The 27,354-nt window shown below is 41.0% G+C and overlaps 1 protein-coding gene across 8 annotated transcripts in view; it reads right to left on the reverse strand.

The window, feature by feature from the left end:
- Positions 1–27,354, reverse strand: part of snx29 (sorting nexin 29) — an 880,052-nt gene that overhangs the window by 732,738 nt on the left and 119,960 nt on the right. For all 8 annotated transcript variants that reach the window (XR_015079957.1, XM_086000767.1, XM_086000763.1 and 5 more), the window contains 5 exons: positions 17,092–17,340; positions 14,021–14,435; positions 3,738–3,862; positions 1,096–1,189; positions 785–867 (listed from right to left, as the gene is read on the reverse strand). Coding sequence is in view for 7 of the 8 variants with exons in the window: in XM_086000767.1 (XP_085856893.1) it covers positions 785–867; positions 1,096–1,189; positions 3,738–3,862; positions 14,021–14,435; positions 17,092–17,340 (966 nt within the window). In the remaining variant the exon portion in view is untranslated. The remainder of the gene's footprint in view (positions 1–784; positions 868–1,095; positions 1,190–3,737; positions 3,863–14,020; positions 14,436–17,091; positions 17,341–27,354) is intronic.

Below are 27,354 nucleotides of genomic sequence, written 5' to 3' on the forward strand. Positions count from 1 at the left end.
GACAGAGGAAGCACTTTGAAAAATACTGAAGCTGCATAGCACTGACAAATGGGAGATGCCTGCTGTAGACTAACCAGGATGGCATTCAATACTATGACACAAAATGAACAACTTTTAAATCCAACACAATAAACCGCAAGTTACTGCGGAAACAATAATAGCAGCAAAAGCTAAGTGAGAAACAGGGCAATGTATGCACACACAGAAAAAATTACTGCGCTTCATGAACTCAACGTCATAGCCATAAGGAGCTCAATAAATAGTGAACAGCTCTCAATCAGACATTTGATCAAAGGTCTACCAAATGGCTGACAGCAACCAAATAAACTGACATTTTAAATCACCAGAATATTCATCTCTATATTCACCTCCCCCGCCCCCACCCCACAACACTCCATTCCTGTAACTCCAACCCGTCATGCATGCCCTCCTTCCTACACGCGAACAATCATGGCAGAGCATTCAGCCAACTGGTGCTTCTCTCTGGAATTCCTTCCATAAACTTCTCCACCCATCTTTCTTTTTCTCTGTCTCTTTCATTTTCTTTCTCTCTCTCTCTGAAGTGAAAAACTGTTTGAATTCGAGGACCAAGATCCATCGCCTTAAGAAGCCCAAAACTAAATTTTTAGGCTGAGAGCTCAATCTTCGAAAACTTTGCTGTAGAATCCAGATACACTGTACATAGTTGGTCATACAACAAAAAGTAACAAGGAAATTGCTTTTAGATTTACAGCAGATTAATCCAATTAAACTCAACCGATAAATATTTTGTAAAGACACTCACCAAGCGTCATCGATTCTGGGACAGCAGCAGCTGGCAAAATACCACTAACAACATCAGTCTGAAGTGGAGTAGTGGCTTCAACACTGTGCAAAGAAGACAAAGCAATAGTTCAGGAATATAAAACCTTCCATCAAATATGAAATAATGTTTTGCTTCCTCGGCATCAATACAGTTCAGAAAACTAAGTTGCAATAGTGTTTCAGAAGTTTTAATTCATATAGCTTGGTATTATTAGTATCAATTTGAATATTTCTGGGGAAAAATTCATCCATCAACAATATAATCTGCAACAAATGTCATTTAATCCACACCTGTACTGAAGCTGGGATCCTTTCTGGGCTAGTTCGACAGCTAGAGTGACATTTTCATGTTCATCACAGTACACCAGGTTATCAGAAGTGACATCTGCAATACAATGTAATTTACATTTAGCTAAACAAGCTAATTTGGCACACAGAAAATACAAATAGTTCGACGTGACAGGTTTTAACAGTTCATATTCTTAAAAAAAACCTCATATTATACAAAATTACACTTCATATTTACCAAACCTGCTGGGAACTTTGTGTTAATTTCTAGAAAATGTTGCTTTAACCTTTTGCTGGTATGTTGTGGTTCAGTGTGGTCCCATATTCCAAATTTATCTCCATAAGTTGGCCTCTTCTGTTAATTACTTATGATTCTGCAAAGATCTTGTGGAGTTACAACTGAAAATATTATGTGCATTTCATCAGTTCATTTTCTGTGGATTCTGCGACACGGACTAGATGGGCCGAATGGCCTCCTTCTGTGCCGTTATGACTCTAAGTTTGACTCCCAGCTGTAGTTCAGACAAACCATTTATAATTTCTAGTGCCAAACTGGAGTTCCATCCATTCACCAGCCAGATGTTATTGCAAGTGTCACTGGTATGAATGTTATGGGGTCTCGAAAAGTGATTCAAACCCATTGGCTGGAATTTTGCCGGTCCTTAGAGTGTGGGATTGGAGGTGGGACCGCTATCAAAATCGCAAAGATTAACAGCGGGTAGATAACCCGCTGTCAACCCGCCTCCAATCAATCTTCCCACGTGTCGGGTCCCCGTTTTGCGCATGGACCCGACACCTAGCGGCGGGAAGAGGAATATAGCTACTTACCTGGCTGTTAACAGGTACTTGATGTTTGTTATCAGGCTCCTATTCAATTTTGCCGCTTCTGCCTTGGGTTCCCCGACGTCCGGACACCACGCCAAGTAAGTGTGGAGTGTTGTGAGTCTGCTGTAATGTTTCTGCATTGATGACAGCTACAGAAGTGGTGTGAAGGATCCAATAGTGTACTGGTGAGTTTCAGAGGTAAGAAAATGTTGGGGAAATCATTTTCAATGCATTTACACTTTTCTGTAGGCAACAGGTTTTAAATTGCTGTCTAGTCCCACCTCATTGGGAGAACTTCTCTCAGCAGTGACAGATCGCTTCTGTAACCTCACCTGCAGCTGCCATCTGTTCTAGCCTAACGAGGGAGTCACTGGAGAGCCTGGGTGCAAGAACTCACCTGTGAACAGTCATTGTCAGTGTTTGCAGCACCTCAATACTGTCAAACACTGAGAAATGAGCTGTCAAAGAAAAATTGTGCGTGGTCCCTTTAAGAAAATTGGCAGATGACGCATCATCAAATGACATCATCTGGCCGGCTTCCTCATAATTGGCCGGCAAGCCCGCAGAGCGGGCTTAACAAGGCCAATCGACGTAAAATCACGTCCGTTGGACGGATGCAGTTCGGGGCGGGACTGGAGCTCGGAAACCAGCTGACCCGCTCCCAAGCCACATCCATTAGCAAAATCGCGGCCACTGTCTCTAAACAGCTTTCGCACATGATTCTGCCATCGCCATTTACACCTCATCTAGAGTCATCTTTTGTTTCTTAACTTGTCCCATTACCATCTCCTTTTGCCTTGCACCATCATCCCTTTTGTCTTTTAATCTCTCCTGCCTATCACAGTCCTTCCCCACCTCCCTGTCCCTGCCCCACACTTGCCTAAAAATCTGTTACTTCTCTAACCTTTTCCAGTTCTGACGAAGGGTCATCGACCCAAAACGTTAACTCGGTTTCTCTCTCCACGATGCTGCCTGACCTGCTGAGTGTTTCCAGCATTTTCTGTTGTTATTTAGCATATGTTTGTTCAATTCAATTAACATATTCTATGTTCAATTTTATGGTGAAGTAGCAATTTTGGCCCAATAACAGGAAGTTAATGTACCCTGCAGTTGATTCAGATCTTACATCATAAAGATGAATATATCACTGAATACATTTAATGGCACACTGAGCAAGAACAGAAACTGTGGAGATATTTGTTGATTGTTCCCTGCCAACAAGCGAGCATAGATGTAAAAAAGTAATGTGAAGGAAGTAGAAGAAATTAAGAGAAGACAAAAGTGTTACAACAGTGCACTATATTCAAAAAGTATGACTAAATGTTATCAGAAAGGTTTTTTTTCCTGAAAATCCTGAACTTTGCAAACTTGTCAGTACACCTAAAAATTATACCCTCAATTAGAAAATCATTCTTTTCCAATTTTTTTTAATACATTATAATATTTCAATTTTGTGGGTGCTTCATATTGACTGAGCATCACACCTGAGCAAGGAGAAAAGAGAGCATACTACAATCCACCCTAACTACGCATGGCTTTAGTAATGGAGTGTGTTGCAGTATTTCAGTTTAGCTGATGAAGACAACTGCAGGCAAGAGACGTCAAGCAGACAAAATAATGAGGATGAAAGAAAAATAACAGGGAAATTCTGAACCTGCCAATAATTCTGATCTGCCAAAAGTGTAAACAAAGTATCAGAAAAAGAAAAACTGGGTGCAGTTTCAGTTTTTAACCTGGATATCATATTTTCGTGAGGCACCAGAGGGAGCTGCAGGTCAAGAAAGAACAAGCATTAATCACTGAAGCTTTCGTGTACCTACCAGACTGAGAGTAGGAACCAACTGCAATGACGGGAAAAAGAATGTCAGAACTGTCATTGTCATTCAGAACTTGAAGGGTGTTCCAGCTGGACATTTGTGAGATGGAAAGGTTCTCCGCCAAAGATCTGAAACATTTAAAAACAGGGAAGGTGATCACTACAAACTTAGAAATTCCACAGAGCTTTTCTGCAAAGCAAAAATGAGGAAAATATTTCTTTTAAATTGCTAGTTGATCTATGTATGACATTGCTCACAAACAAAAATAACTGTCTCTCTGCTTATCTCTCTCTCTTATTTCTTTCAGCATGTGTGTTCTTCAGCCCATCATGGTAACCACTTTGGATAATAAGCACTTATTTTGAATCAGATCCCTGACATTTAGATGTGCAAGTTTTACAAGAATACAAGTTTTACATGATAGCAGAAATGCGAGGTTATACCTATTAAGAAAAGGATGAACAGGCTGGGACTCTTTTCTCTTGAAAAGAGAATGCTGAGGGGTGACCTAATAGGGGTCTTGAAATTTATGAAAGGTTTTGGTAGAGTAGATACAGAGAGTGTTTCCACGTATGGGGAAGAGCATAACTAGAGGCCATCAATATAAGATAGTCACCAAGAAATCCAATGGGAATTCACAAGAAACTTCTCTAACCAGCAAGTGGTGAGAATGTGGAACTCACTACCACAGGGAGTGGTTGAAGCGAATAGTATAGATGCATTTAAGGGGAGGCTAGATAACCATATGAGGGAGAAGGGAATAGAGGGGTATGCTGATAGAGTTAGATAAGAAAAGATGGGAGGAGGCTCGAGTGGAGCATAAATGCCTGAATGACCTGTTTCTGTACTGTATATTCAATGTAATTCTATGTAAAGTTCCTTTTTAACTGATCAGACAGTTTCAATGTTTTTAAAATACTGTCCTAAGATATATTTCATTCACTTTCAAGGAACGCAGATTCACGCTATGTTTTGAAAAGTAAAAATGTTATCAGCTTCCATTAACTGCAAGTCTTACTTGAAAATTTTTCAACAAATTACACAATAAGATTTGTAACAACTTTTTGAAGCCCTGAGAATGTGTTCATTCTGCTGAAGATGGCTGCTGAAACTCCAGTTCCCCAGCCTCAGTCTCGGTCTCATTTTTCCTGGCATTAATTCTGATCCCCTAGCATCTAAAATTCTGATCCAAAATGATGGCTACAACACTTAAGTTTAAACTTGGAAGCTCAATGACCCACCTTTATTTAAAAAAATAAGACCAAACTGGTAAAAGAATCGTATCCATCAGTAACATAACTGCAAATCATTTCTAGGATCTACTTACAAGACAAATTATCAGTCATCCTTGTATTGTTTCTTACAAGTAATTTACAAATTAAATATGCACAATTAATGAAATGTACCAAAATGTGAAATCATCAATTTCACCGGTCCAAAGACTTGTGTTAAATCTCTGTTTACATCCACCTATTTTGGAATATCTTTCACAAACCTGTACAAATACACATGATAGACTGGCTTCTCTTGGAGTCTACCACAGAGGAAGAAAAATATGAAAGCTGTTTTATTTTAATGATAAACCACAATATGTAGCAACACTTGTTTTTCCTTCAAGTGAAAATATCCATAAAATATGATTTGAAAAATTAAGATGCATTTAATGATAGTGCTAATAACAGTTAAATTAGCAGAAAATCAATGATTAACCAATCCAAAAGACTGGCATGTTGCTACACAGGGCTATAGATAAATTTCATCTAACCTTCCATATTCTGTACAACAGGACAATACTGCAGTAAATAAAACAAGTTGTGAAATGTATTTTTGCTGGTATTCACATTTAATAATGGGAAAATATCAGAAAAATACATTGATACATTTATATGTTGCAATAAAAACTGTATCTGAAGTAACTTATGGATGGGCACATCCTAAACATTCAATAACCTTAATTGTCTCTCAACAGACAATTTATCACCAACAATCTGACATTTCAAATATGTTCTATGCAGCAGAAAGGCCACAGACAAAATGTCATGACTACTACTTTGAAAGGTTAAATTTCTGACAATAAATATTTGGCACTGCTAAGGATTTTAAAAGTTGCTTTTTAATAGATGCTCTTAAAGGTTAGAATATTGGTTTATTTTGAATATTCACAAAAATATGAAGCTGCAGTATTGTGAGCTTGAATTCTAGGACATTACAACACACTGGGTTTTAGCATGTTGTGCCATACAGTACAGACATAGTTTTGTACCAAAGACAAAAAGACAGAAATATCAGAAAAGGAGTAGGCCATTCAGCCCCTCGAGCCTGTTCCACCATTCGATTAGATCACGGCTGATCTGTACTCAAACTCCATTTACCCGCCTTTGCTCCATATCCCTTAATGCCCTTACCTAACAAAAATCGATCCATCTCAGTTTTGAATTATTCAATTGACCTAGCTCCAACAGCTTTTTGAGGGAATGGGTTCCAGATTTCCACTACTATTTGTGTGAAGAGGTGCTTCCTGACATCACACCTGAACAGCCAAGCTCTAATTTTAAGGTTATGCCCCCGTTATTCTGGACTCGCCCACCAAAGGAAATAGTTTCTCCTCATCTACCCTATCAAATCCTTGAATTATCTTAAGCACCTCACTTATATTACCCCTTAATCTACTGAAGGGAATACAAGCCTAGTCTGTGTAACCAGTCCTCATAATTTAACCCTTTTAGACCCAGTATCATTCGGGTGAATCTGCGCTACACCCCCTCCAAGGCCAATATACCCTTCCTGAGGTGCGGTGCCCAGGACTGAACGCAGTGCCCCAGTGCGGTCTAACTAGAGCTTTATACAACTGTAGCATAACTTCCACTCTTTTGTATTCCAGCCCCTTTAAGAATAAAGGCCAACATTCCATCAGCCTTCTAAATTATTTCTTGTTCACTTGCTTTTAGTGATTTCTGTACACGGACCCCGAAATCACTATGCTCCTCTACAGTTCCAGGTTATTTAACAATCAGGAAGGACAGGCAGGAAGGAAGGGGAGGTGGGGTGGCTATGTTAATAAAGGGAGGAATCACTGTAATACAGAGAAATGATATTGGGTCAAAGGATCAGGATAATGAAACAGTTTGGGTGGAGATAAGGAATAATAAGGGGAAAAAAACACTAGTGGGTGTAGTATATAGGCCTCCGAACAGTCGCAACTCGGTTGGACGGAGTATCAATCAGGAAATAGTTGAGGCTTGTAATAAGGGAACATCTATAATTATGGGGGATTTTAACTATCACATAAATTGGACGAATCAAATTGGGCAGGGCTGCCTTGAGGATGAGTTCATTGAGTGTATTAGGGATGGGTTTCTTGAGCAGTATGTAACTGAACCAACCAGGGGGCAAGCAACCTTAGATCTGGTCCTGTGTAACGAGACAGGATTAATTAAAAATGTCCTAGTGAAGGATCCCCTTGGAATGAGTGACCATAACATGGTTGAATTCCATATTCAGTTAGAGGGTGAGGAGGCTGTATCTCAAACAAGCGTGCTAAGCTTGAATAAAGGAGACTATGAAGGTATGAGAGCGGAATTGAGTAAAGTGGATTGGGAAAATAGGTTAAAGGATAAGACGATACATGATCAGTGGTGTACATTTAAGGAGTTATTTTACAAATTCCAAAAAAAGTATATTCCACTGAGGAAAAAAAGGGTGTAAAAGAAAAGACAGCCATCCGTGGCTAAGTAAAGAAATTAAGGATAGTATTCGACTAAAAACAAGGGCATATAAGGTAGCCAAATCTAGTGGGAGGATAGAGGATTGGGAAAACTTTAAAAGACAGCAAAAAATAACAAAAAGATTGATTAAGAAAGGGAAGATAGATTATGAAAGTAAATTAGCAAAAAATATAAAGACAGATAGTAAGAGTTTTTATAGTTATATAAAAAGAAAAAGGGTGGCTAAAGTAAATGTTGGTCCCTTAGAGGATGAGACCGGGAAATTAATGGTGGGAAATATGGAGATGGCAAAAACACTGAATGAATATTTTGTATCAGTCGTTACAGTAGAGGACACCAAGAATATCCCAACACTTGACAAGCAGGGGGCTATAGGGGGGGAGGAGCTAAATACGATTAAAATCACTAAGGAAGTGGTACTCGGTACAATAATGGGACTCAAGGCGGATAAATCACCTGGACCTGATGGCTTACATCCCAGGGTTTTGAGGGAAGTGGCGGTAGGGATTGTGGATGCATTGGTAATAATCTTCCAAAACTCCCTGGACTCAGCAAAGGTCCCGGCAGACTGGAAAACTGCTAATGTAACACCCTTATTTAAAGAGGGCAGTAGACAGAAGGCTGGAAACTATAGACCGGTTAGCCTAACATCTGTGGTAGGTAAAATTTTGGAGTCCATTATTAAGGAGACAGTAACAGGACATTTGGATAATCATAATTTAATAAGACAAAGTCAGCATGGTTTTATGAAGGAGAAGTCATGTTTGACAAATTTGCTGGAGTTCTTTGAGGAAGTAACATATAGGGTGGATAAAGGTGAACCAGTGGACGTAGTGTATTTAGACTTCCAAAAGGCATTTGACAAGGTGCCACACAAAAGATTATTGCTTAAGATAAAAAATCACGGGATTGGGGGTAATATTCTGGCATGGATAGAGGATTGGCTATCTAACAGAAGGCAGAGAGTTGGGATAAATGGTTCATATTCAGACTGGCAATCAGTAACCAGTGGTGTTCCGCAGGGGTCAGTGCTGGGTCCCCAACTCTTTACAATCTATATTAACGATTTGGAGGAGGGGACCGAGTGTAACACATCAAAGTTTGCAGATGATACTAAGATGGGAGGGAAAGTAGTGAGTGAGGAGGACATAAAAAACCTGCAAGGGGACATAGACAGGCTAAGTAAGTGGGCAGAGATTTGGCAGATGGAATACAATACTGGAAAGTGTGAGGTTATGCACTTTGGCAGGAAAAATCGTAGAGCAAGTTATTATCTTAATGGCAAGAAACTTGAAAGTACTGAAGTACAAAGGGATCTGGGGGTCCTGGTGCACGAAACTCAAAAGGTTAGTATGCAGGTGCAGCAAGTGATTAAGAAGGCCAATGGAATGTTGGCCTTCATTGCTAGGGGGATAGAATATAAAAATAGGGAGGTATTGCTTCAGTTGTACAAGGTATTGGTGAGACCGCACCTGGAATACTGCATACAGTTTTGGTGTCCATACTTAAGAAAGGACATACTTGCTCTCGAGTCAGTACAAAGAAGGTTCACTCGATTAATCCCGGGGATGAGGGGATGGACATATGAGGAGAGGTTGAGTAGATTGGGACTCTACTCATTGGAGTTCAGAAGAATGAGAGGCGATCTTATTGAAACATATAAGATTATGAAGGGGTTGGATCGGGTGGATGCAGGGAGGATGTTCCAGATGATGGGTGAAACTAGAACTAGGGGGCATAGTCTTAGAATAAGGGGCTGCTCTTTCAAAACTGAGATGAGGAGTAACTACTTCACTCAGAGGGTGGTAGGTCCATGGAATATGCTGCCCCAAAAAGCTGTCGAAGCTACATCATTACATAAATTTAAAACCGAAATAGACAGTTTCCTAGTAGAAAAGGGAATTAAGGGTTACGGGGAGCGGGCAGGAATTTGGACATGAGTCTAGGTTCGGATAGGTCATGGCCCTGTGGGTAGCGGAGCAGGCCCAGGGGCCGTGTAGCCTGATCCTGCTCCTGTTTTCGTGTGTCTAATGCTGTTAGATTCAGGAGATAGTCCTGTCATAGTGGATTGGCGGTTAGGATCAGATCAGCCCTGATCTTATTGAATGGCGGAGCAGGCTCGAGGGGCCAATTGGCCTACTCCTGCTCCTATTTCTTATGTTCTTATGTTCCGAGCTTCTTACCATTTAGAAAATACTCTGATCTATCTTTCTCAGGTCATACTTTCCCACACTGAACTCCATCTGCCACAGTTTTGCCCACACACTGAATCAATCAATGTCCCTTTGCAACTTTCTGCTCCCATCTACACTACTTATTGTGCCACCTATCTTAATGCTGTCAACAAACTTGGACATACAGGTCACCTCTATTCCTTCATCTAAGTCATTGATAAATATAGTGAGGCCCCAGTTCCCTGGGGAACACCACGAGTCACATCCTGCCAATTGGAGTGCATACCCAATATCCCTACTCTCTGTCTCCTACCTCCTAACTAATTCCCTACCCATGTCAATAGGTTGCCTACAATTCCATGCACTTCCATTTTTGCTAACGGCCACTTGTGAAACCTTATCGAATGCCTCTGGAAGTCCATATGAATATCATCTACAGACACACCCTTATCTACCACTTTAGTTACATCCTCAAAAAATTCAACTTAGTTTGTTAGACATGACTTATCCTTTATAATCCATGCTGACTCTCTCTGATCAGTTCATACGTGCCCAACTGCCCAGTCACTCTGTCCCTAATAACTGATTCTAGTAACTTCCCCACAACAGACGTTAATTTAATAGGTCTATAATTTCTCTCTTCCACCTTTCTTAAATAATGGAGTGACAGTGTTTGCAGCACTTCACTGCTGTAGAACACCGACAGCATAACTGTCAAAATAAATTTGGTCATGGACTCTTAAAGGAAACCGGCTGATGACGCGTCATCAAATGATGTCATCAGACCCGTTTCCTTCAATTGGCCGGCAAACACACTGGGCAGGCTTAACAAGCCCAAGCAGTGGAAAATTATTTTGGACAGCGGACTGGAACCGGCAGCGAGGCCGGGACCCGCCACCAACATCACCCGCCACGGACTCGCCGAGGTTGGTAAAATCCAGTCCAATGTTTCAACAAAATGTTGTCAATATTTTTTTTTTAATTTTGATTTGTATTTTCAAGCCTCCTTTTAAATTAAGAATGGTAAGTTATTATACAACTATGTTTGAAATCCCTTTCTTTTGAGTTAAATCATTGAAAATAAAAATGGTGATACACATGTGTGAAAATAACAGTCCCTGCCAAATGACACATTGCAATTATTGTCAATACTGACCACTACTACATTACAAATTTCATGATCTCTTTCAAGCTTTCTTCACCAACTTCATAACAACTTGCATTTATATATCCCCTTCAATGTAGAAAAGCATCCCAAGGAGCTTCACAGAGGTATAATCAGACAAAAATGGATGCCAAGCAAAAGAATAAGATATGAGGAGGGATGACAAAAGCTTGGTCAAAGAGGTAGGTTTAAAAGAGGTTCTTCAAGTGAGAGGAATGAGGAGGGCAGAGAGGTTTAGCAAGGGAATTCTAGAATGCAGGCCCGAGACTGCTGAAAGCACACCCACCAATAGTGCGTTGTAGGACTGGAGGAGGATAGGCCGGAGCAGAGGCATGAACCAACTTAGACGTGAGGATCAGAATTTTGAATTTGAGGCTTTGGGGCCAGTGTAAGTCATCAAGGACAGGTGTGATGGGCGAGTAGGACTTGATGTAGAATTATATATGAACAGCAGATTTTGGATGAGCTGAAGTTTATGGAGCTGAAGGGCAGAAAACGGAATGCTGGTCAGCACAGCATTGGATGAATCGTGTCTGTTGGAAGGAAAGGCATGGATGTGGGTTTCAGCAGCGGATGGGCTGGGTGGAGAGGATATGGGGTAGGAAGGTCAGTTCAGAGTCAAATTAATTTTAAATTCAAGGCTTTGGGGGACAAGAGCCAGTGTAGGTCATCAAGGACAGGTGTGATGGGTGAGCAGGACTTGATGTAGAATTATATATGAGCAGCAGATTTTGGATGAGTTGAAGTTTATGGAGCTGTAGGGCAGAGAACAGAATTTTAAATTCAACTGAGGTTATGAACAGTCCGTTTCAACCTTAGACAATTGCCAGGAGGGGGATGGAATCGGTGGCCAAGGTACAGAGTTTGTGGCAGGGCCTGAAGATGATGGCTATGGTCTTCCCAATGTTGAACCGAAGGAAATTGTGGCTTATCCAAAACTGGATGTCAAACAAGCAGTTGACTGGATGTCAACACAGAGGAAATGGAGGGGTTGAGACAGGTAGTGGAGAGGTAGAACTGGGTGTAATCAATATACATATAAACATATGAACAATTGTGCTTTTCTGTTATGATCGCCTCATAAACAGCACCTGTGAACAGAAGCACTTGTGATTGTGGTTTTTTTTGTTTATACAGAATGGGTTGCTGTTTATTGCTGTTGAAAATTCAGTTAAAAATCTCTATTCTGAATTATATTAGAAACTTAAATATTTTTATATTAAAAAAACTTGGAAAGTACATAAACAATGAATCTGAGTATTTTATGAGGTAATTTTTCTATGCAGAAACATATTTATTAAAGACTGTATAAGTCAACAAATTCACTAATAATGCACTAAATTTTCCATTCTACACACTGGTGCATGAAATGAGTGCATATATGGAAATGACACAAACAATGATTTTCCATCCACTGAATTTTAAGCAGAGTTTTTAAGCTTAAATGCTTTAAGGCAGAAACATAAAGACAGGCACTAGTTGATGATTGGCAAGTGCGAGGGGGTTGGGGGGTTGGGTAACCACGGGACTCCCTGTCCCTGTGTTCCCAAACACTAGATCTCCCTCCTAAAAATAATTATGGATCCTGATACCCCATCCCAATATTGCCAAACCACGGGCCTCTTTCCAGTACTCCCAGGGCCACCTCTACTGCTGATAAATCAGTGTCCCTGATTACAATACTTCACATGACACCCTTGTTCTTATAAAACTGCTGGTTCACCACAAGCAACAGCCAGCAGAACTGCTAGTGGTCTACATAATTATATAAACACCTTGGTAAATGTGACTTCTTTTAAAAAATCCTAAACACTAAGGCCCCGATTTCCCCCCAGCCATCGGGTGGGGTTTCAGGCGGGCGGGGGCTGAAAATCCCGAATTTGGGGGTCCCGAGACCATCCCGCCCAAAACCCCGCCCCACGTAAGTTTCAGGGGCGGCGGGTACCCGCCCCGCACTGGGACCCACGAAACCAGGCGGGAAGGGATTAGTGCCAATTAACTGCCTGTTAACAGGTAGTTAACAGGCAGTTTTTAGCCTAATCCCTATTTTGAGGGGTTTCGTGTGGGTTTCCCCGACGGCTGCAAACCACGCCAGGTTAGAGCAGGCGGGCCGTCGGGTTGAAGGAGTTGGAGGGGTCGCGATGTTGGCGCTCAGGTGAGTGATGGGTGCATGAGTGTAAAGGTAAGTGTGTTTGGTGTGTCTAAAGTGTGTAAAGAACTTTTACTTACCTGTACTTACCTTCACAGCCTTTCTTCCTGTAGCCGTCGGGAGCGTATCACTCAGCCGGAACTGAAAGCTGAATGGCTGCGATCTGTGAAAAGTGACAACCTTCAGCTTTGAGTGCCGGTGAGAGTTCTAACTGAGTCTGTGCAGAATGACTCATGTCAGAACTCAGACTGTCAGTGTTTGACAGCTTCAAACAGCTGTGAAACACTGATATTTCATCTGTCAAAAACTCTTGACAGATGAAATTTCAGTCTGTGACGTCACCTGTTGCCGGGTGGCCCTTAATTGGCCTGCTGAGCCCGCTGGGCGGGCTCAACAAGGGAAAATCACGCGGATTGGCCGGACGTCGAAGTAGGTGGGTCAAAAAACCCGAAAGGGGAAGTCCCGCCTTCTTCCCGACAGGTTTGGGAAAATCTGCCCCTAAACATTAGAATGAAGGGGGTAAAAATTCAAGTACGTTGTCCAAATAGGTAATTATTTATTAAAAACTAAAATGTTTTACAAAACTAGCTCGGTAAGTCTGAGGAGACAAAAAGGTGTGAAAATTAAATACTTGTGGAATTAACCTACAAATATGGATAAAACATCATCTGACTACTCTGTATTGCCATCAACTACTTTCCTGTTCATGAGCAGCATGTCAGTCTAGTGGAACTTAAGGGATGAGTAAAAGTTTCCCAGTACTTGTTGCACCTATGTCTGCATTTTTAGCTACTATTCTGTTTTACAGAAACTATTCACAAGTTAAAAAGAAAGCTGCTTTTTGTTAATATTTTGGGGAGTAAATACAAACAGTTTTCTTAATTTTTTTTGCCTCATCAGTTGCATTCACACACTAGTGACAGTTGAGAAAGTGATAGAAAACCTGGACCCAGGCCTCCATCAATACCTCACAAAACAGCACAGGAGAAGCACCAGCCTTGATCAAAGATGACTCTCATCAATTGTGTTCATAAATAACTGACAAAAGAGGCATTCCAATTTTAAACACTCACTGTTCAGAAACAAGCCTGTCCTCATCATTCTCTTTACTTTGCGAGATCTTTTGATATAGGCGCTCTCCATCCGCATCTTCATCTTCATCATCATCGTCATCATCAATACTTTTCATATCTAGCTTCTTGTGATTAGAATCACCATTTAGGCATACGTCCACAGTTTCTAAGATACTGCTGTTGAATTCTTTTCCATTCAAATCTGGACTAAAAGAAGCTAAAATCACAGAAGAATCGATGGCTGAAGAAACAGCTGAAGATGATCTTTCTGAATTTTCCTCAGAGCTTTCTCTTGTTAAATCTGAATTTTTCACTTGCTCAGCAGAGCCTTGCTCCTCCTCCTCATTGTCACCATCAAACGAGATGATATTTGGCACCATTTTCTTTTTCTTTTTTTCTCTCTTACTTTTTCCATCTACCAATGAGAAACAGAAGCCAAAATTAGTTGCCACTTTTTACCAGTGCAAGGTAGAAATGTTGGATATGGCTGGAGTCTAACACTAAAAGGCATGCTGTGGTTAAGTTAATTAGTTTATCACTGACAGTTTTTTAACTCCATTAATTACCTCAGGCATTTTTTTCAGTAACACGTTACTGCAAATGGACCAAAATTACAACACAGATAAAGTAACATGAAATGCTTGAAAGCACACTTTATATGCTCAGATGATTTCAATTAAACCATTAAAATGATATAAACCGTGCATCAATTTAAGTAAAAATCCACCCACTAGCAGAAATAATATTGAGAGCATTTTCTGTTCTAGACACTAAGCAGGGCTGGTACCTGAGCGTTACCCATCCTTTTTCATAAGCTATTTAAAAATTAAACTTAAAATTCTATTTGAAAGGGGTAAGAGCTCTGTTCACTGCAGTTGCCAAAGTATTAATCTAAAAATACATTGTACAAGTGAGATGCAAGTTTTAAACTGAGTAAATCATACTAGCAACAGGTGGTTGTTTATCAAAACTGAAAGTATCTGGTGACAAACAGTAAACAATGTGTTGTCAGACACGCATATTATTTTTAATACTTTTAACCCATCACTTTACAAAACTTGCTTAAGATGCAAGTAACACTGTCCTTCCCTCTCCTAAATATCTAATTCCCAGTTATGTTTAAGATGCAAGTATTTTATTTATTCTTCCTTCAAACCTTCCTTGTTTCATAAGTTCTTTTTATAAGATATTTTTCCTCCCCTCACTTCCCAAGGTGGGCTTGTACATTTTGCTTATGCTGTCTTTGTTGCAACACTGGCAAGGGAAGTTTGTCCCCTGTCACGTCACCAATGATCAGCACATTCAAGTGGTCATTTGCCATGGTCGAGGCCTGGCTGGCTGCTTCCAGCTACAACCTCTGAGGTCAGCAAAGCACCTGAAACACTCCCCTCTGGCCCAACATAAACACCAGTCTTCCTCAACAATATCAAAAAAATCCTCATTATAAACAACAACTGTATAAAAAGTTCATTAAAAAAGGCTATTTTTGTATTCATCTCGCCAGCATTCTCACCTCAGTTATTTGAAAATGTTCTGCCTGAGTAATGTAGTTCCACAGAACCATGCTCACTAGTAATATTTTACCTGCAGGAAGGGTGCCATTTCTAAAGCAAACTTAATGTCCTGTGTAGGGTAACTACAATTAACAGTGACAATAAACCACTTGCATCACAGAAGAAAACTAGATTTTACATGAGTTGAAACTCCAGACCTACAATGCATGATCATATGACAGTATAGTATTTTACTTAAGAATATTACACTGTTTTACAGCACATGGGGATAAATTTTATCTTACATTTGTTCAGCTGCAGAAAGCTCAATGCAAAAATCACAAGAAGTTTTCTTGGACAGCATTTTCAATTCCTATCTACATATAAAAAAAATACTGCAGTGCAAGTAAAAAATTTAAAGAAAATAATTGAAGATTGTTCATGATTTTATGGAGGCTTGACTCAATGATTGTACTCTTGTCTCTGAGCCCCACTCCAGGACCCGAGCCCATAATCTCAGTTTGAGCATACAATCTAGGCCGACTTCAGCGTAGTATTGAGATAATGCTGCATTATCGGAGGTGTTATCTTTGGAATGACATGTTAAACCAAAGCCCTGACAGCCTTCTCAGGTGGACGTAAAAGGTCCCATGGCACTACTCGAAGAGCAGAGGAGTACATCCAGTGTCCTGGCCAACATTTCTCTCTCAGCACCAAAACCAGATTAACTGGTCATTTTCTGACTGCTGTCTGTGGGACTTTGTTGTGAGCAAATTGGCTGCTGCAGTTACCTCCATAATAGTAACTATATTTGAAAATAATTCATTGGTTGTGAAACACTATTAAATGTTCTATGGATGTAAAAGGTGTTATATAAATGCACATCTTTCTTTGTTTCTTTAGATCACAGGCAGCACTACCTGAAAGGAATATAATTTTATTTAAGTTATTTTAACAAATCTTTCATGCAGTAATTATTCTATATATCAAAATATTTAAATATTCGTATCTACAACTACATTTTTCTCTCAAAATACTTGAAATCCTACCCCATGTTTTATCAACATTATCTTCCAACAAAAAAGGTTTAAAGAAATAATTATGTATCTACAAAACAAAAACAATGATTACACAGATAGTTTTTCGCAAGCTTAATTAGAGTGAAAGGATCCGTCAAAATGTCTGCTGTCACATCTGTCCAGTTCCACATATTCCTGGGTTCTCAACAACACAACAGGTCTGCAGTGTCAATGAAAACCTAACATTTTATCAAAATCAGAAATTTGTACCCACATTACTCGAACTGGTCAAAGGGACCAGAGGAGAAGCATGAGCCAAATTTTTTACATTTTGAAGAGAAACATTGGATCATGGAAAAATTCTCATGTGTGATTACAAGATACTGAAACACAAGCTAAACATAACTCAGCAACTATTTAACACTTGGATGTTAACTGATGCCTAAGAAATTCTTCTCTTTTAAAGAATAATTGATCTTAATAAGACTCTATAATACAATGATTGTTAACTTTACAATTTAAGTGCTCTAGTGTTCTTGCATTTCAGAGAGCAACTTACCTTGGTTTACAGTTCTAGACAGAACCGGCAGCCGGTCAGATTCAGGCTCAGGTCGCATGAAACTTGGCACAGCAGAAACTGTTGAGATTTCTTTCAGGAGCGTGCTGACCCCCTGTGTGGATTCCTTTAACAGGGATGTGACATTTTGTGTTGACTCCTTCAATAGGTTTGCAACTGCAGATACGGGCTTGTTGGGTCCATTCAAATCCTGATTATCAATGTTGATTGCAAAGAGGATAGAGTTTAACCCTTTAAACAAAATCAATAAATTAATTTACAAACATAACTTCCTACTAGGTTTATTTAATTCCTTTTGAAGAAAGCAACACTTTCAGTACAAATCTATTTTGTAACTTCCAGGTTAAGATAATTGCATTCGATACAAATCACTAAGCTGCAGTTTTTTTGAAGTAAAATATTTGTTAGCTGTTGGGCTAATGAAGCACTGTACATTGTGACCAGAACCTCTGTCCCTTTTAAAAACAGTAGCGTGTTTAACATATCCTAGTGAAATCCTACGAGAACAGGTAAATTGTTCTCTCGGTCAATGTGTAAGAAACCTCCACACCCTAAGTAACTCTGAGTTTTCTGGAAATACGAACAACAGCAACACTAAGATCACATGACCATACCTACTTCGATTCCCCTAAAATAAATACCTTAACCTATCTGGTCTGAATGGGAATGCATCTTGGAAATGCTGTCAATTTCACACAGCAACAAATTAGTAGCAAAATCACTAAACAGAATTGAAATATATTTTTGAACAATTATTAAACAGAAAAATGAGGATCTTCCTCTACTCTTGCTGTAAGCAAGAAAGGAGAGCTAGGTATTACAAAATAACACATTTCCATGGAAAATAATTTAACAATGCATCATTATTTGGATGATTTCTATTCTATTGTATAATGTGCTTCAGAAAAAACATGCAGAAACTCAACTAGAGTAAAAAATTGAAACAGCTCACTGTAAAAATTGTGCATCAGGAAATGAGCATAACAGATCTTAAAATGGGTCCGAACAGGTTCAAATGTCATTTAAAAACCAAATAAAATTCATATTTTTCCTATTTAGTAAACACCACTCCCTGAATTATTAAGAGAATAAAAGTTCAGGGAATGAAAATGGTTAGCAAAAACATACATCTATAAAACAGGAACATTCAGAGTATATTGAACACAAGAATATGATGCAATACTCACCATTTGCCTGGACTAGTGCAGCCACAACACCGAACACCCTCCCCTCCCCACCACTGCCACCGGAGCACTCTGGCTGCATATGTATTATCTGCAGGATGCCCTACAGCAACTCACAAGCTTAATTCGATAGCACCTCCAAGCCCCATGACCTCTACAACCAAGGACAAGAGCAGCAAGGGTCATGGGACTGCCATGAACTCCAAATTCTCCTCCACAGTCACACACAATCCTGACTTGGACATTTATCGCTGTTCTTGCATAATTCGTGGGTCAAACTCCTGGAATCCCTACCTACCATCATTGTTGGAACACAATCAGGACACGGACTGCAGCTTTTCAAGGAGAAGGCCCACCACCACCTTCTATAGGAAACTAGGAATGGGCGAAAAATGTGGCCTCACCAGTGTTGCCCACGTCACGAGAATAAATAAAAAACAAAATGAGATCTAGTACAATTACTTGGAAGATTGACAAATCTGAAGGTCCAAACAAACTGCTCATCTTATACTTGAAGAATGAGAAGCAGTCTCTTAACACAAGTTGCAACAGGAAGAAGGCTGCAGCACACAGCAAGGTTCACTGGCTGGTTTTGCCTAAAACTTCTAGTATCTTATACAAAGGTATCTTTATGTCTTCTGAAGCCCTTGGCCAATCTTACAGGCCTAAGTGCCTACTATTGCAAATCATACATGTCAACTGTCTGAATTTCATGCTAATAGTCAGTGTTTTTAAGCTTCTATCCAATTGTTGGCATTTACCAACAAAAATCAATGTGGAATTTGAACTTCCTATGCTGCCTGGCCAATCCCCTGAAGATCGCCCCAGTGGCTTTCAAAATGTCTTTGCATGCATGTGCATTCAGCTGACTCCTGTGCTGACCCTCAAACAAGCAGCTTGTAAGTAGCCCAACTTCTTCTGGTAATAACCAAGTTTGTTGGCTTTCACATGAAAGATCGTCAACAAAGAATAGTTCTGTGCTATTTGAAAATCCATCAGTTCGTTCTGTATCATTCTAGCAGCTTTCCCGATCACTACAGACACAAAATGGCTTACAATTGACTACAGTAGGCACTGAGTGATGTTTCTCAAAATCAAGTTAACTAGGTTTACTGGCTAGAATTATTGGAACCACATGGCTTGAGAGTTTAGGCTCTTTTTTGGCAGTGTCAAGCGAAGCATCCGAGAAACTCTTCAATAGAATGAGAAAGATTTAATGTTGGCAAGTAATTACTTCTCAATGCCACCAGAACCTGAGCAGTAAAGAACTATAGTATTGTAGGATTAGCTTTCTGGAAGATAGAATCTCTGTAGTTACTGCCACATTAATTTTGATTTCCAAGAATTGTGACTAAGTTTGTGCACTGGCCAGGAACAGAGCTCTGGTCAACTCATACCTGAAGTCATGGCAGACTACAAACAGACCCATACGGAATGAAGTGAAAGTGACATTGACAATTCTGGAAAGTAGCGGAACACGTTTGTCACTTTAATGCAGTTTTTTTTTAAACTATAAAGGAATATAAATAAGTCATGTCTAACGAGGTAATAAAAAAAGTTGTAAACTACATCAATGCCTTCAAGTGTCTTGTACAGTACCACAATGATTATTCAGTTACCCTATGGCAGTGATCCCAATCTTAAGCCTATACTCAGAGCTGTTTCAGTTGCCAGCTTCATTGAAAGAATTTTTCAGTTTTCTGAAATTTTCCAAGTTGCCATATATCAAACACTGTACACAACAATTGGGTACCTTCCTATCCCATCAATTCCCAAAGCTGCTTCTTGGTTCCTCTAAGGTGAATTGTTGGGCCATGACTATGGACTAACAGGAAATGATGGGTAGATGTTAAAACAAAGTTAGGTTTTTTCAATAACAGCACAAGTCAACAATAAATTAGTCCCTACAAATTTCTTGAGATTTTTCTTCTCTAACGTAATTTTTTTGGGTATGCTATTTTTAAGTATTTATAATTTTCAGATCACCAAAGTCAGTGCCAAGCTCAGGTCCGAGGTTGTTCCGACAGTAACATCAGTGCAAAATTTAGAAAATTTCTGATTGTTATTTTAAGAAATCTCTGTATATTGTTGGAGGCATTTATTAAGGATATAGATAACAAGCTGATGTTGCTGGTTAACATCAGAATTATCAATTAGGTTACAGGGAAACTGGCTTGTGTTTGGAACAATTTAGATTTACAGAGTGCCAAATCAAGACCAGCAGTTTACTTAATATTGTTGCCTACAGTAAGGTCCCTTTTAAATTAAATTATACTCATCCTAATGATTTACTTCATCCTATGCTTCTTCCCAAGAAAGTATCTGTTGTGTATGTACCTTTAAGAGAATAACTGGTCTCAGACTGCAGTACCGGCAGTGACCACCCCTGTATAAAAGGCGCTAGACAGCCTCTTTTTGTTAGTTTTCACTATTGACTTCCACCAGTAAATACTTCTTTGTTTTCACTCCTGCTGGTCCGTGTCTCAATCATTCACGGACTTAACACTGGCGACGAGTAAGAAACGAACTTACCTGCAACTCGGCAGCACCTCAGATGACGTTGTTGAAGGTCGGAGACAGAAGAAAGAAAAAAAAAAAAAAAAAATTGAGTCCAAAGAAACTCGAGAAACGGGCGCCGACCGTCAATCATCGGTTTGAAACCTTGCAGGAGAGACTGTCAAGAGCCAGGTTCGGTTCACCAGTCTGTGGTTTCCCAGCTAGTGGGGCTGGTGGCAGGTAGTGCTCTGATCCTTCCTGGGCTGCGGCGGGCTGAAGCTCGATCGGGTGGCTTTTCAACGGGGCCGGGCAGCGAGTCGGGAAGCAAAGAGAGAGAGAGAGGGTGGAGCACACAGGGTGCGACCGGTGCTTCAAAGCCGGGCAGCGTTCGGACCTAAGAAGAGGGAGGGAAGTGTCCCAGAGGGTCCGCTCCACGATGGGAAAATAATAAAAGAAAAAGAATCAATATTTAACGCGCAAGAAACCGTGGAAAGCAGCGCTAACAACAGCAGGGAAGAAGGCAAAGCGCGGGAGGCGCCATTTTGTTAAATCGGGGAAGAAGGCAAAGCGCGGGAGGCGCCATTTTAGATTTGCAAGATGCCGAAGACAGGCTGTATCACTGCTTTTGATAATACATTAGAGGACTGGACCACGTATGTGGAAAGAGTCGAGGTATATTTCGAGGCAAACGAAATAGCGGAGGGGAAAAAGGCATCGATATTGCTAAACTTAATGGGCGCTAGAACGTACGGCCTATTGCGGGACCTGATTACTCCAGCCAAACCGAAGGCGAAGAGTTTTAACGAAATTGTTGCTGTCCTACAGGAACACTTAAACCCTGCACCGCTGTTGATAGCAGAAAGATTTAAATTCCACAGGAGAACTCAGCACAAAGATGAGAGCAATGCTGAGTATCTTACGGAACTACGCAAGCTATCAAAGCACTGCCAGTTCGGAGCAGGACTGGCAGATACCCTACGGGACAAATTTGTCTGTGGACTCCTGAGTGAAGGAACACAGAAGAAGTTACTCTCAGAAAAAGAGCTGACGCTAGATAAGGCTTTCAGTGTGGCAGTATCGTATGAAGCAGCAGCCAGGGGAGCTGCAGAAATTCAACAAAAACCACAGGAATACGGCACCCACGAAATGACACGGGGATTTGCAAAATGTTATCGCTGCGGCAGAACTAACCATGACCAGAAGGACTGCTGGTCCAAAGACAAAATATGCAGACAATGCGGAAAGATTGGACACATTGCACGAGTTTGCAGGTCTGGGAAGAAGACCAGCGACAACAAAAAGGCTACTAAGGAACCGTACAAGAAAGTACAAAAGATGACGGACAGTAGTTCCGAAGACCAGATGAGCGATAGTGAATCCGAGAACAGGAGACTAAGCTGTCTCAAACTTCACAATGTAATCGCAAAAGAGGATCACCGAACCATTTGGGTCACCCTCACGATAGCAGGGTCCCAAGTTAAAATGGAATTGGATACAGGATCAGCGCTAACCGTCATGAATAGACGAGACTACGAGCAGCTATTTTCACACATACCCTTGAGAGAGACATCCATCGTCTTGACGTATACGGGGCAAAAAGTATACCCCAGAGGAAAAATAAGGGTGCCTGTCGAATACAATGGCAAGAAAATACGGAAATTGTATCTCTACATACTGCCAAATGGTGGACCACCGTTATTGGGACGGGAATGGATCAGGAAGATAAACTTAGATTGGCATTCCATTCATGCAATGACGGTGGATGGTAAAAAAGATGAAGACGTCACTCCTGGACGATTGTCAACAATCTTAGCTAACGCCAAAGAGGTATTTCAACAAGAACTGGGCACGCTTAAAGGCGTAACCGCCTCGATAAAAATAGAAGAGAATGTAGTTCCCAAGTTTTTCAAAGCAAGACCGGTACCATATGCAATTCGCCCAGCCGTCGAGGCAGAGCTGGAGAATCTGGAGAAGGCGGGCGTGTTGTCTAAGGTCGACTGGAGCGAGTGGGCGACACCCATCGTTCCTGTCATGAAGAAAACGTTAAGCAATAAGTCCGGAGAGCCAAGGAAGATTCGCATCTGTGGGGATTTCAAGGCGACGGTGAACCCTGTCCTTCACACAGTACAATATCCTCTTCCAAGGATAGAAGACATCTTCGCCTCACTGTCTGGAGGGAAGCGTTTTACAAAAATTGACCTAGCACAAGCATATTTGCAGATGGAGGTTGAAGAGTCCTCTAGGAAGTATCTCACGATAAACACACAAAGGTCTTTACCAGTATCATCGATTGGTATTCGGAGTAGCATCGGCTCCGGCGATATGGCAAGAGCGATGGAACAAGTCCTGCAAGGGATTCCGGGGACTCAGTGTTACTTGGACGACATCCTTGTAACAGGTGAAGATGACAGTGAACACCTTAACAACCTAGAACAGGTGCTCACTAGACTACGGGAACATGGGCTGCGAGCCAACCGCCCCAAGTGCGAATATTTTAAGAAACAGATATCGTATTGTGGCCACGTGATCGATGAAGAGGGGTTACATAAGTCCCCTGACAAAATTGAAGCAGTTGTTAAGGCCCCAGCGCCTGAAAATGTGTCACAACTGAGGTCATTCCTCGGATTGGTGAATTACTATCATAAGTTTTTGCCGAATTTGTCGACAATTTTGCACCCACTGAACGCCCTGCTACGAACGGGGGTAGCATGGAAATGGAGCGATGATTGTAAGCGTGCTTTTCAGAAGAGTAAGGACTTAATCACTTCAAGGGAAGTATTGGCTCACTACAACCCAGCACTGCCGATCAGACTGGTGTGTGATGCGTCTCCCTACGGCATTGGGGCAGTACTGTCACATAAGTTCCTTGATGGTTTAGAGAGGCCGATAGCTTTTGCGTCACGCTCGTTAACTTCTGCCGAGCGTAACTACGCTCAGATTGACAGAGGCCCTCAGCCTAGTGTGGGGGGTGAAGTAGTTCAATCACTACCTGCACGGTCAAAAATTTACTCTACTAACCGATCATCAACCTCGTCTCCATTTTCAACCCTCAGAAGGGCGTACCGATAATGACGGCACAACGGCTGCAGAGATGGTCCCTTGATATACCTATCAATTCATTCCATGAAAAGCGACGAGTTAAGATAGTAACTATAGGTTTTTATTGGCTAAATAACAGAGCCCACCCTCGTGGGCGATCGGTTCCAACAAGGAAGAATACCAGCCAATCAGTCACCTTTATACCTGGGCAAGCAGGTGGAGCCATGGGCGGAGTCAGCTGAGGTATGCCTAGGTATAACAGCGTGCGTGGCAAGAGGTAACCTTGTGTAGTGATAACAACAGTGTAAACAGTGATAACAACAGTGTAACAATAGTGAACGGTTGTGAACGATAACAGTGGTTTACCACATCCCTTTTCCTAGGGGCACACCAATATGACATCGAGTACAAAGGAACTGAACAGCATGGAAATGCTGATGGATTGTCACGCCTACCGTTGCCGACGGTGGAAGAAGACGACCTTGCAGTGGATCCAATGGAGTTATTCCACTCAACCATAGTCGAATGTCTCCCTGTGACGAATGCAAACATAGAAAAGGAAACACGGAATGACCCGACACTATCACGGGTCTATGATTTAACGGTGAAGGGATGGCCAGCACATGGCGAACCACTGCTGCCAGCATTCTCGCCGAGAAGAGAACAGCTGTCAGTGTGCAGAGGAACCTTGATGTGTGGATCCAGAGTAGTAATTCCACCTAAGTTGACGGATAGAGTACTCAATGAGCTTCATGAGGGTCATCTGGGTGGGGTAAAAATGAAGAACTTAGCCAGAGCGTTTGTGTGGTGGCCGGGAATCGATAGAGAAATCGAAGAGCTGACCAAGAGCTGTGCAGGATGCCAGAAGGTCCAAAACGCCCCACCACAAGCTCCTCTGCATCCATGGGAGTGGCCCTCATCTCCATGGCAACGGGTGCACATTGATTTTGCTGGTCCCTTCATGAACTCGATGTTTTTAATTGCGGTGGATGCACATTCAAAGTGGCCAGAGGTAATAAAAATGTCCTCAACCACCACGGAAAAAACTATCACAGTTTTGCGAACCATATTCGCCAGGAATGGGCTGCCTGAACAGATTTGCTCTGACAATGGACCACAGTTTGTGTCTGAAGAGTTCCGGAGGTTCTTAAAGAACAATGGCGTTAAGCATTACACATCTGCCCCATATCATCCAGCCACTAATGGATTGGCCGAGAGGTTTGTCCAAACATTCAAGAAGGCTATCAAGGCAATGTGTAATGAAGATATACCCCTACAACACAAGGTGGACAACTTCTTGTTTGCCTACCGGAATGCGACACATGCGGTTACCAACCAAACTCCAGCCATGATGTTCTTCAATCGAAGACTACGATGCCGCTTGGATTTGGTTAAGCCAAACGTCCGAAGAGATGTGGAGAACAGGCAGTTTCAGAATATGAATGAAAGGCCGACCAGGAGTTTTAAGATAGGTCAACCAGTTTTGGCCCGGGACTACCACACTGAGAAATGGCAGCCAGGAACAATTTGTACACAACAAGGACCTCTCATGTATACCGTGGACGTTGGGGAGAGCATTGTAAGACGCCATGCTGACCAGATTCTAGAGTCACCGGAAAACGTCAACTCCACACCACGATCTGATACACCTGGTAATGAAATTGACGTTCCAATTGCAGCTACCGCAGAACCGGTAATATTGGAAGCAGATGAACCAAACAAAGACATTGATCCCGACGCAACATTGCCAGAAGAACCGGATACCCCAAAGAGGTGTTATCCAGACAGAATCAGGAAGCCTCCTCAAAGACTGAACTTATAATTGCTTAAACTTAACCAATGTATCTAGCAACCGTAATTGTGATTGTAATTCGTTATCATTTAGTTGTTAAATGAATGTTATGTACTGTTTATCTAAAAGGGGAGGAATTGTTGTGTATGTACCTTTAAGAGAATAACTGGTCTCAGACTGCAGTACCGGCAGTGACCACCCCTGTATAAAAGGTGCTAGAGAGCCTCTGTTTGTTAGTTTTCACTATTGACTTCCACCAGTAAAGACTTGTTTGTTTTCACTCCTGCTGGTCCGTGTCTCAATCATTCACGGACTTAACACTATCCAAATTTCATCACTCAAGAGATTTCTATTATTCACTGCCTCACACCACAGAAACAGAATATGGATTTCACTCTGTGGATTCCAGATGTTCCCAAGTTGTTATTTTCATAAATTTTCTCCCCTTTTATCCTACTTTCTTTAGAAAGTCCTCTCTATGGGCATCAGCAACCTTCCATTACCATAGGCAGTTCCACACGTACAAGCCTAGCATGTGAAGGGCTATCACAACCAAGCTCCTTCATCACTCAATGTTCACAGACATGAACTTTCCAGCAGGGGTCACTGGAAAACAAAATAGGAATGGGATGCTGGCTGATATATTCCCCCATCCAAGCCCAAAGATACTGAGGCCAACTGTACGACCATGTCACTACAACTGATAGGATTAGGTTAATTCAACTTTCTCTAATGGTTTGAATCGAGTAATCACATGTCCCAGAACCTAGAGATGCTGATATGATGCAGCTTGAACAAAACGTTTAACAGGAATTTTGTTCATTCTGCAGGACCCAATACCCCAGCGCTAGCCTGACAGGGTAACCCTAACAGACTTTTGGGGAGAAGTTAAAGTATATTTGACAAGTATCGATGTTATGCCCTCACAAGCATGGAAGGCATTGTAGGTGTCCATCAAATACTAAAATTCCTCACTGACATTTGCAAGTGTTTAAATCTGTATCTAACCAGAAAGGTGTTTGAACTGGCCCCAGGAAAAGACTGGCTACACCTTAAGAAATACCTTTAATCCAGTGTGTGAAAAAAGGATTGCATGGGCAACAGGCCAGATTTCAATTCACCAAGTAAAACCTTTAAGTGTGATTGCCCATCAGTGATTTGCACTTATTTTTATGATGTGCAGAGGATGTAAATGAAGAATTCATTTTTAAAACAAGGATTTTACTGGTCAAACATTAGAACACTTAACGTATTTGTACATGGACTACAGAATAGCATTAAATATTCCTCAGTTCAGTGTCACAAAAGACCTTTCCACACAGCAAAGACTTCACCAAGGTCCCAAATGCACATTTCTGCACACACGAGCTTTACCCGGAAAGTTGGTAAAATGTCAATAATTTTGCTGAGACAAATAACAACATTAAAGATCTGCATAAAATCTAAACACAGTGAAACAAATGCATTTGTGAATACTCCAATGTGGTGAAATCTGTGCAGTTTTTAAAACTCATGTAAAGCAATTGCATTGCAAACAAGGTTTTTTACAACCATTTTGCAGCTAACAACACAGCCTGCTAACATTTGCACATAATCACAGAACAATTATTAGATTGTTTTTTCATAACCTGCACGGAAATCAGTGTATACTATTTGCAAGACAATTTTATATTAGTGTGTGAATATCATCAATACAAAAAATATTTTAGGCATGACTACTAGAAATGAAGAATA

Source organism: Somniosus microcephalus, chromosome 11, assembly GCF_052327205.1.
Source record: "Somniosus microcephalus isolate GS21.2 chromosome 11, FLI_Smic_1.0, whole genome shotgun sequence".
Taxonomy (NCBI): domain Eukaryota; kingdom Metazoa; phylum Chordata; class Chondrichthyes; order Squaliformes; family Somniosidae; genus Somniosus; species Somniosus microcephalus.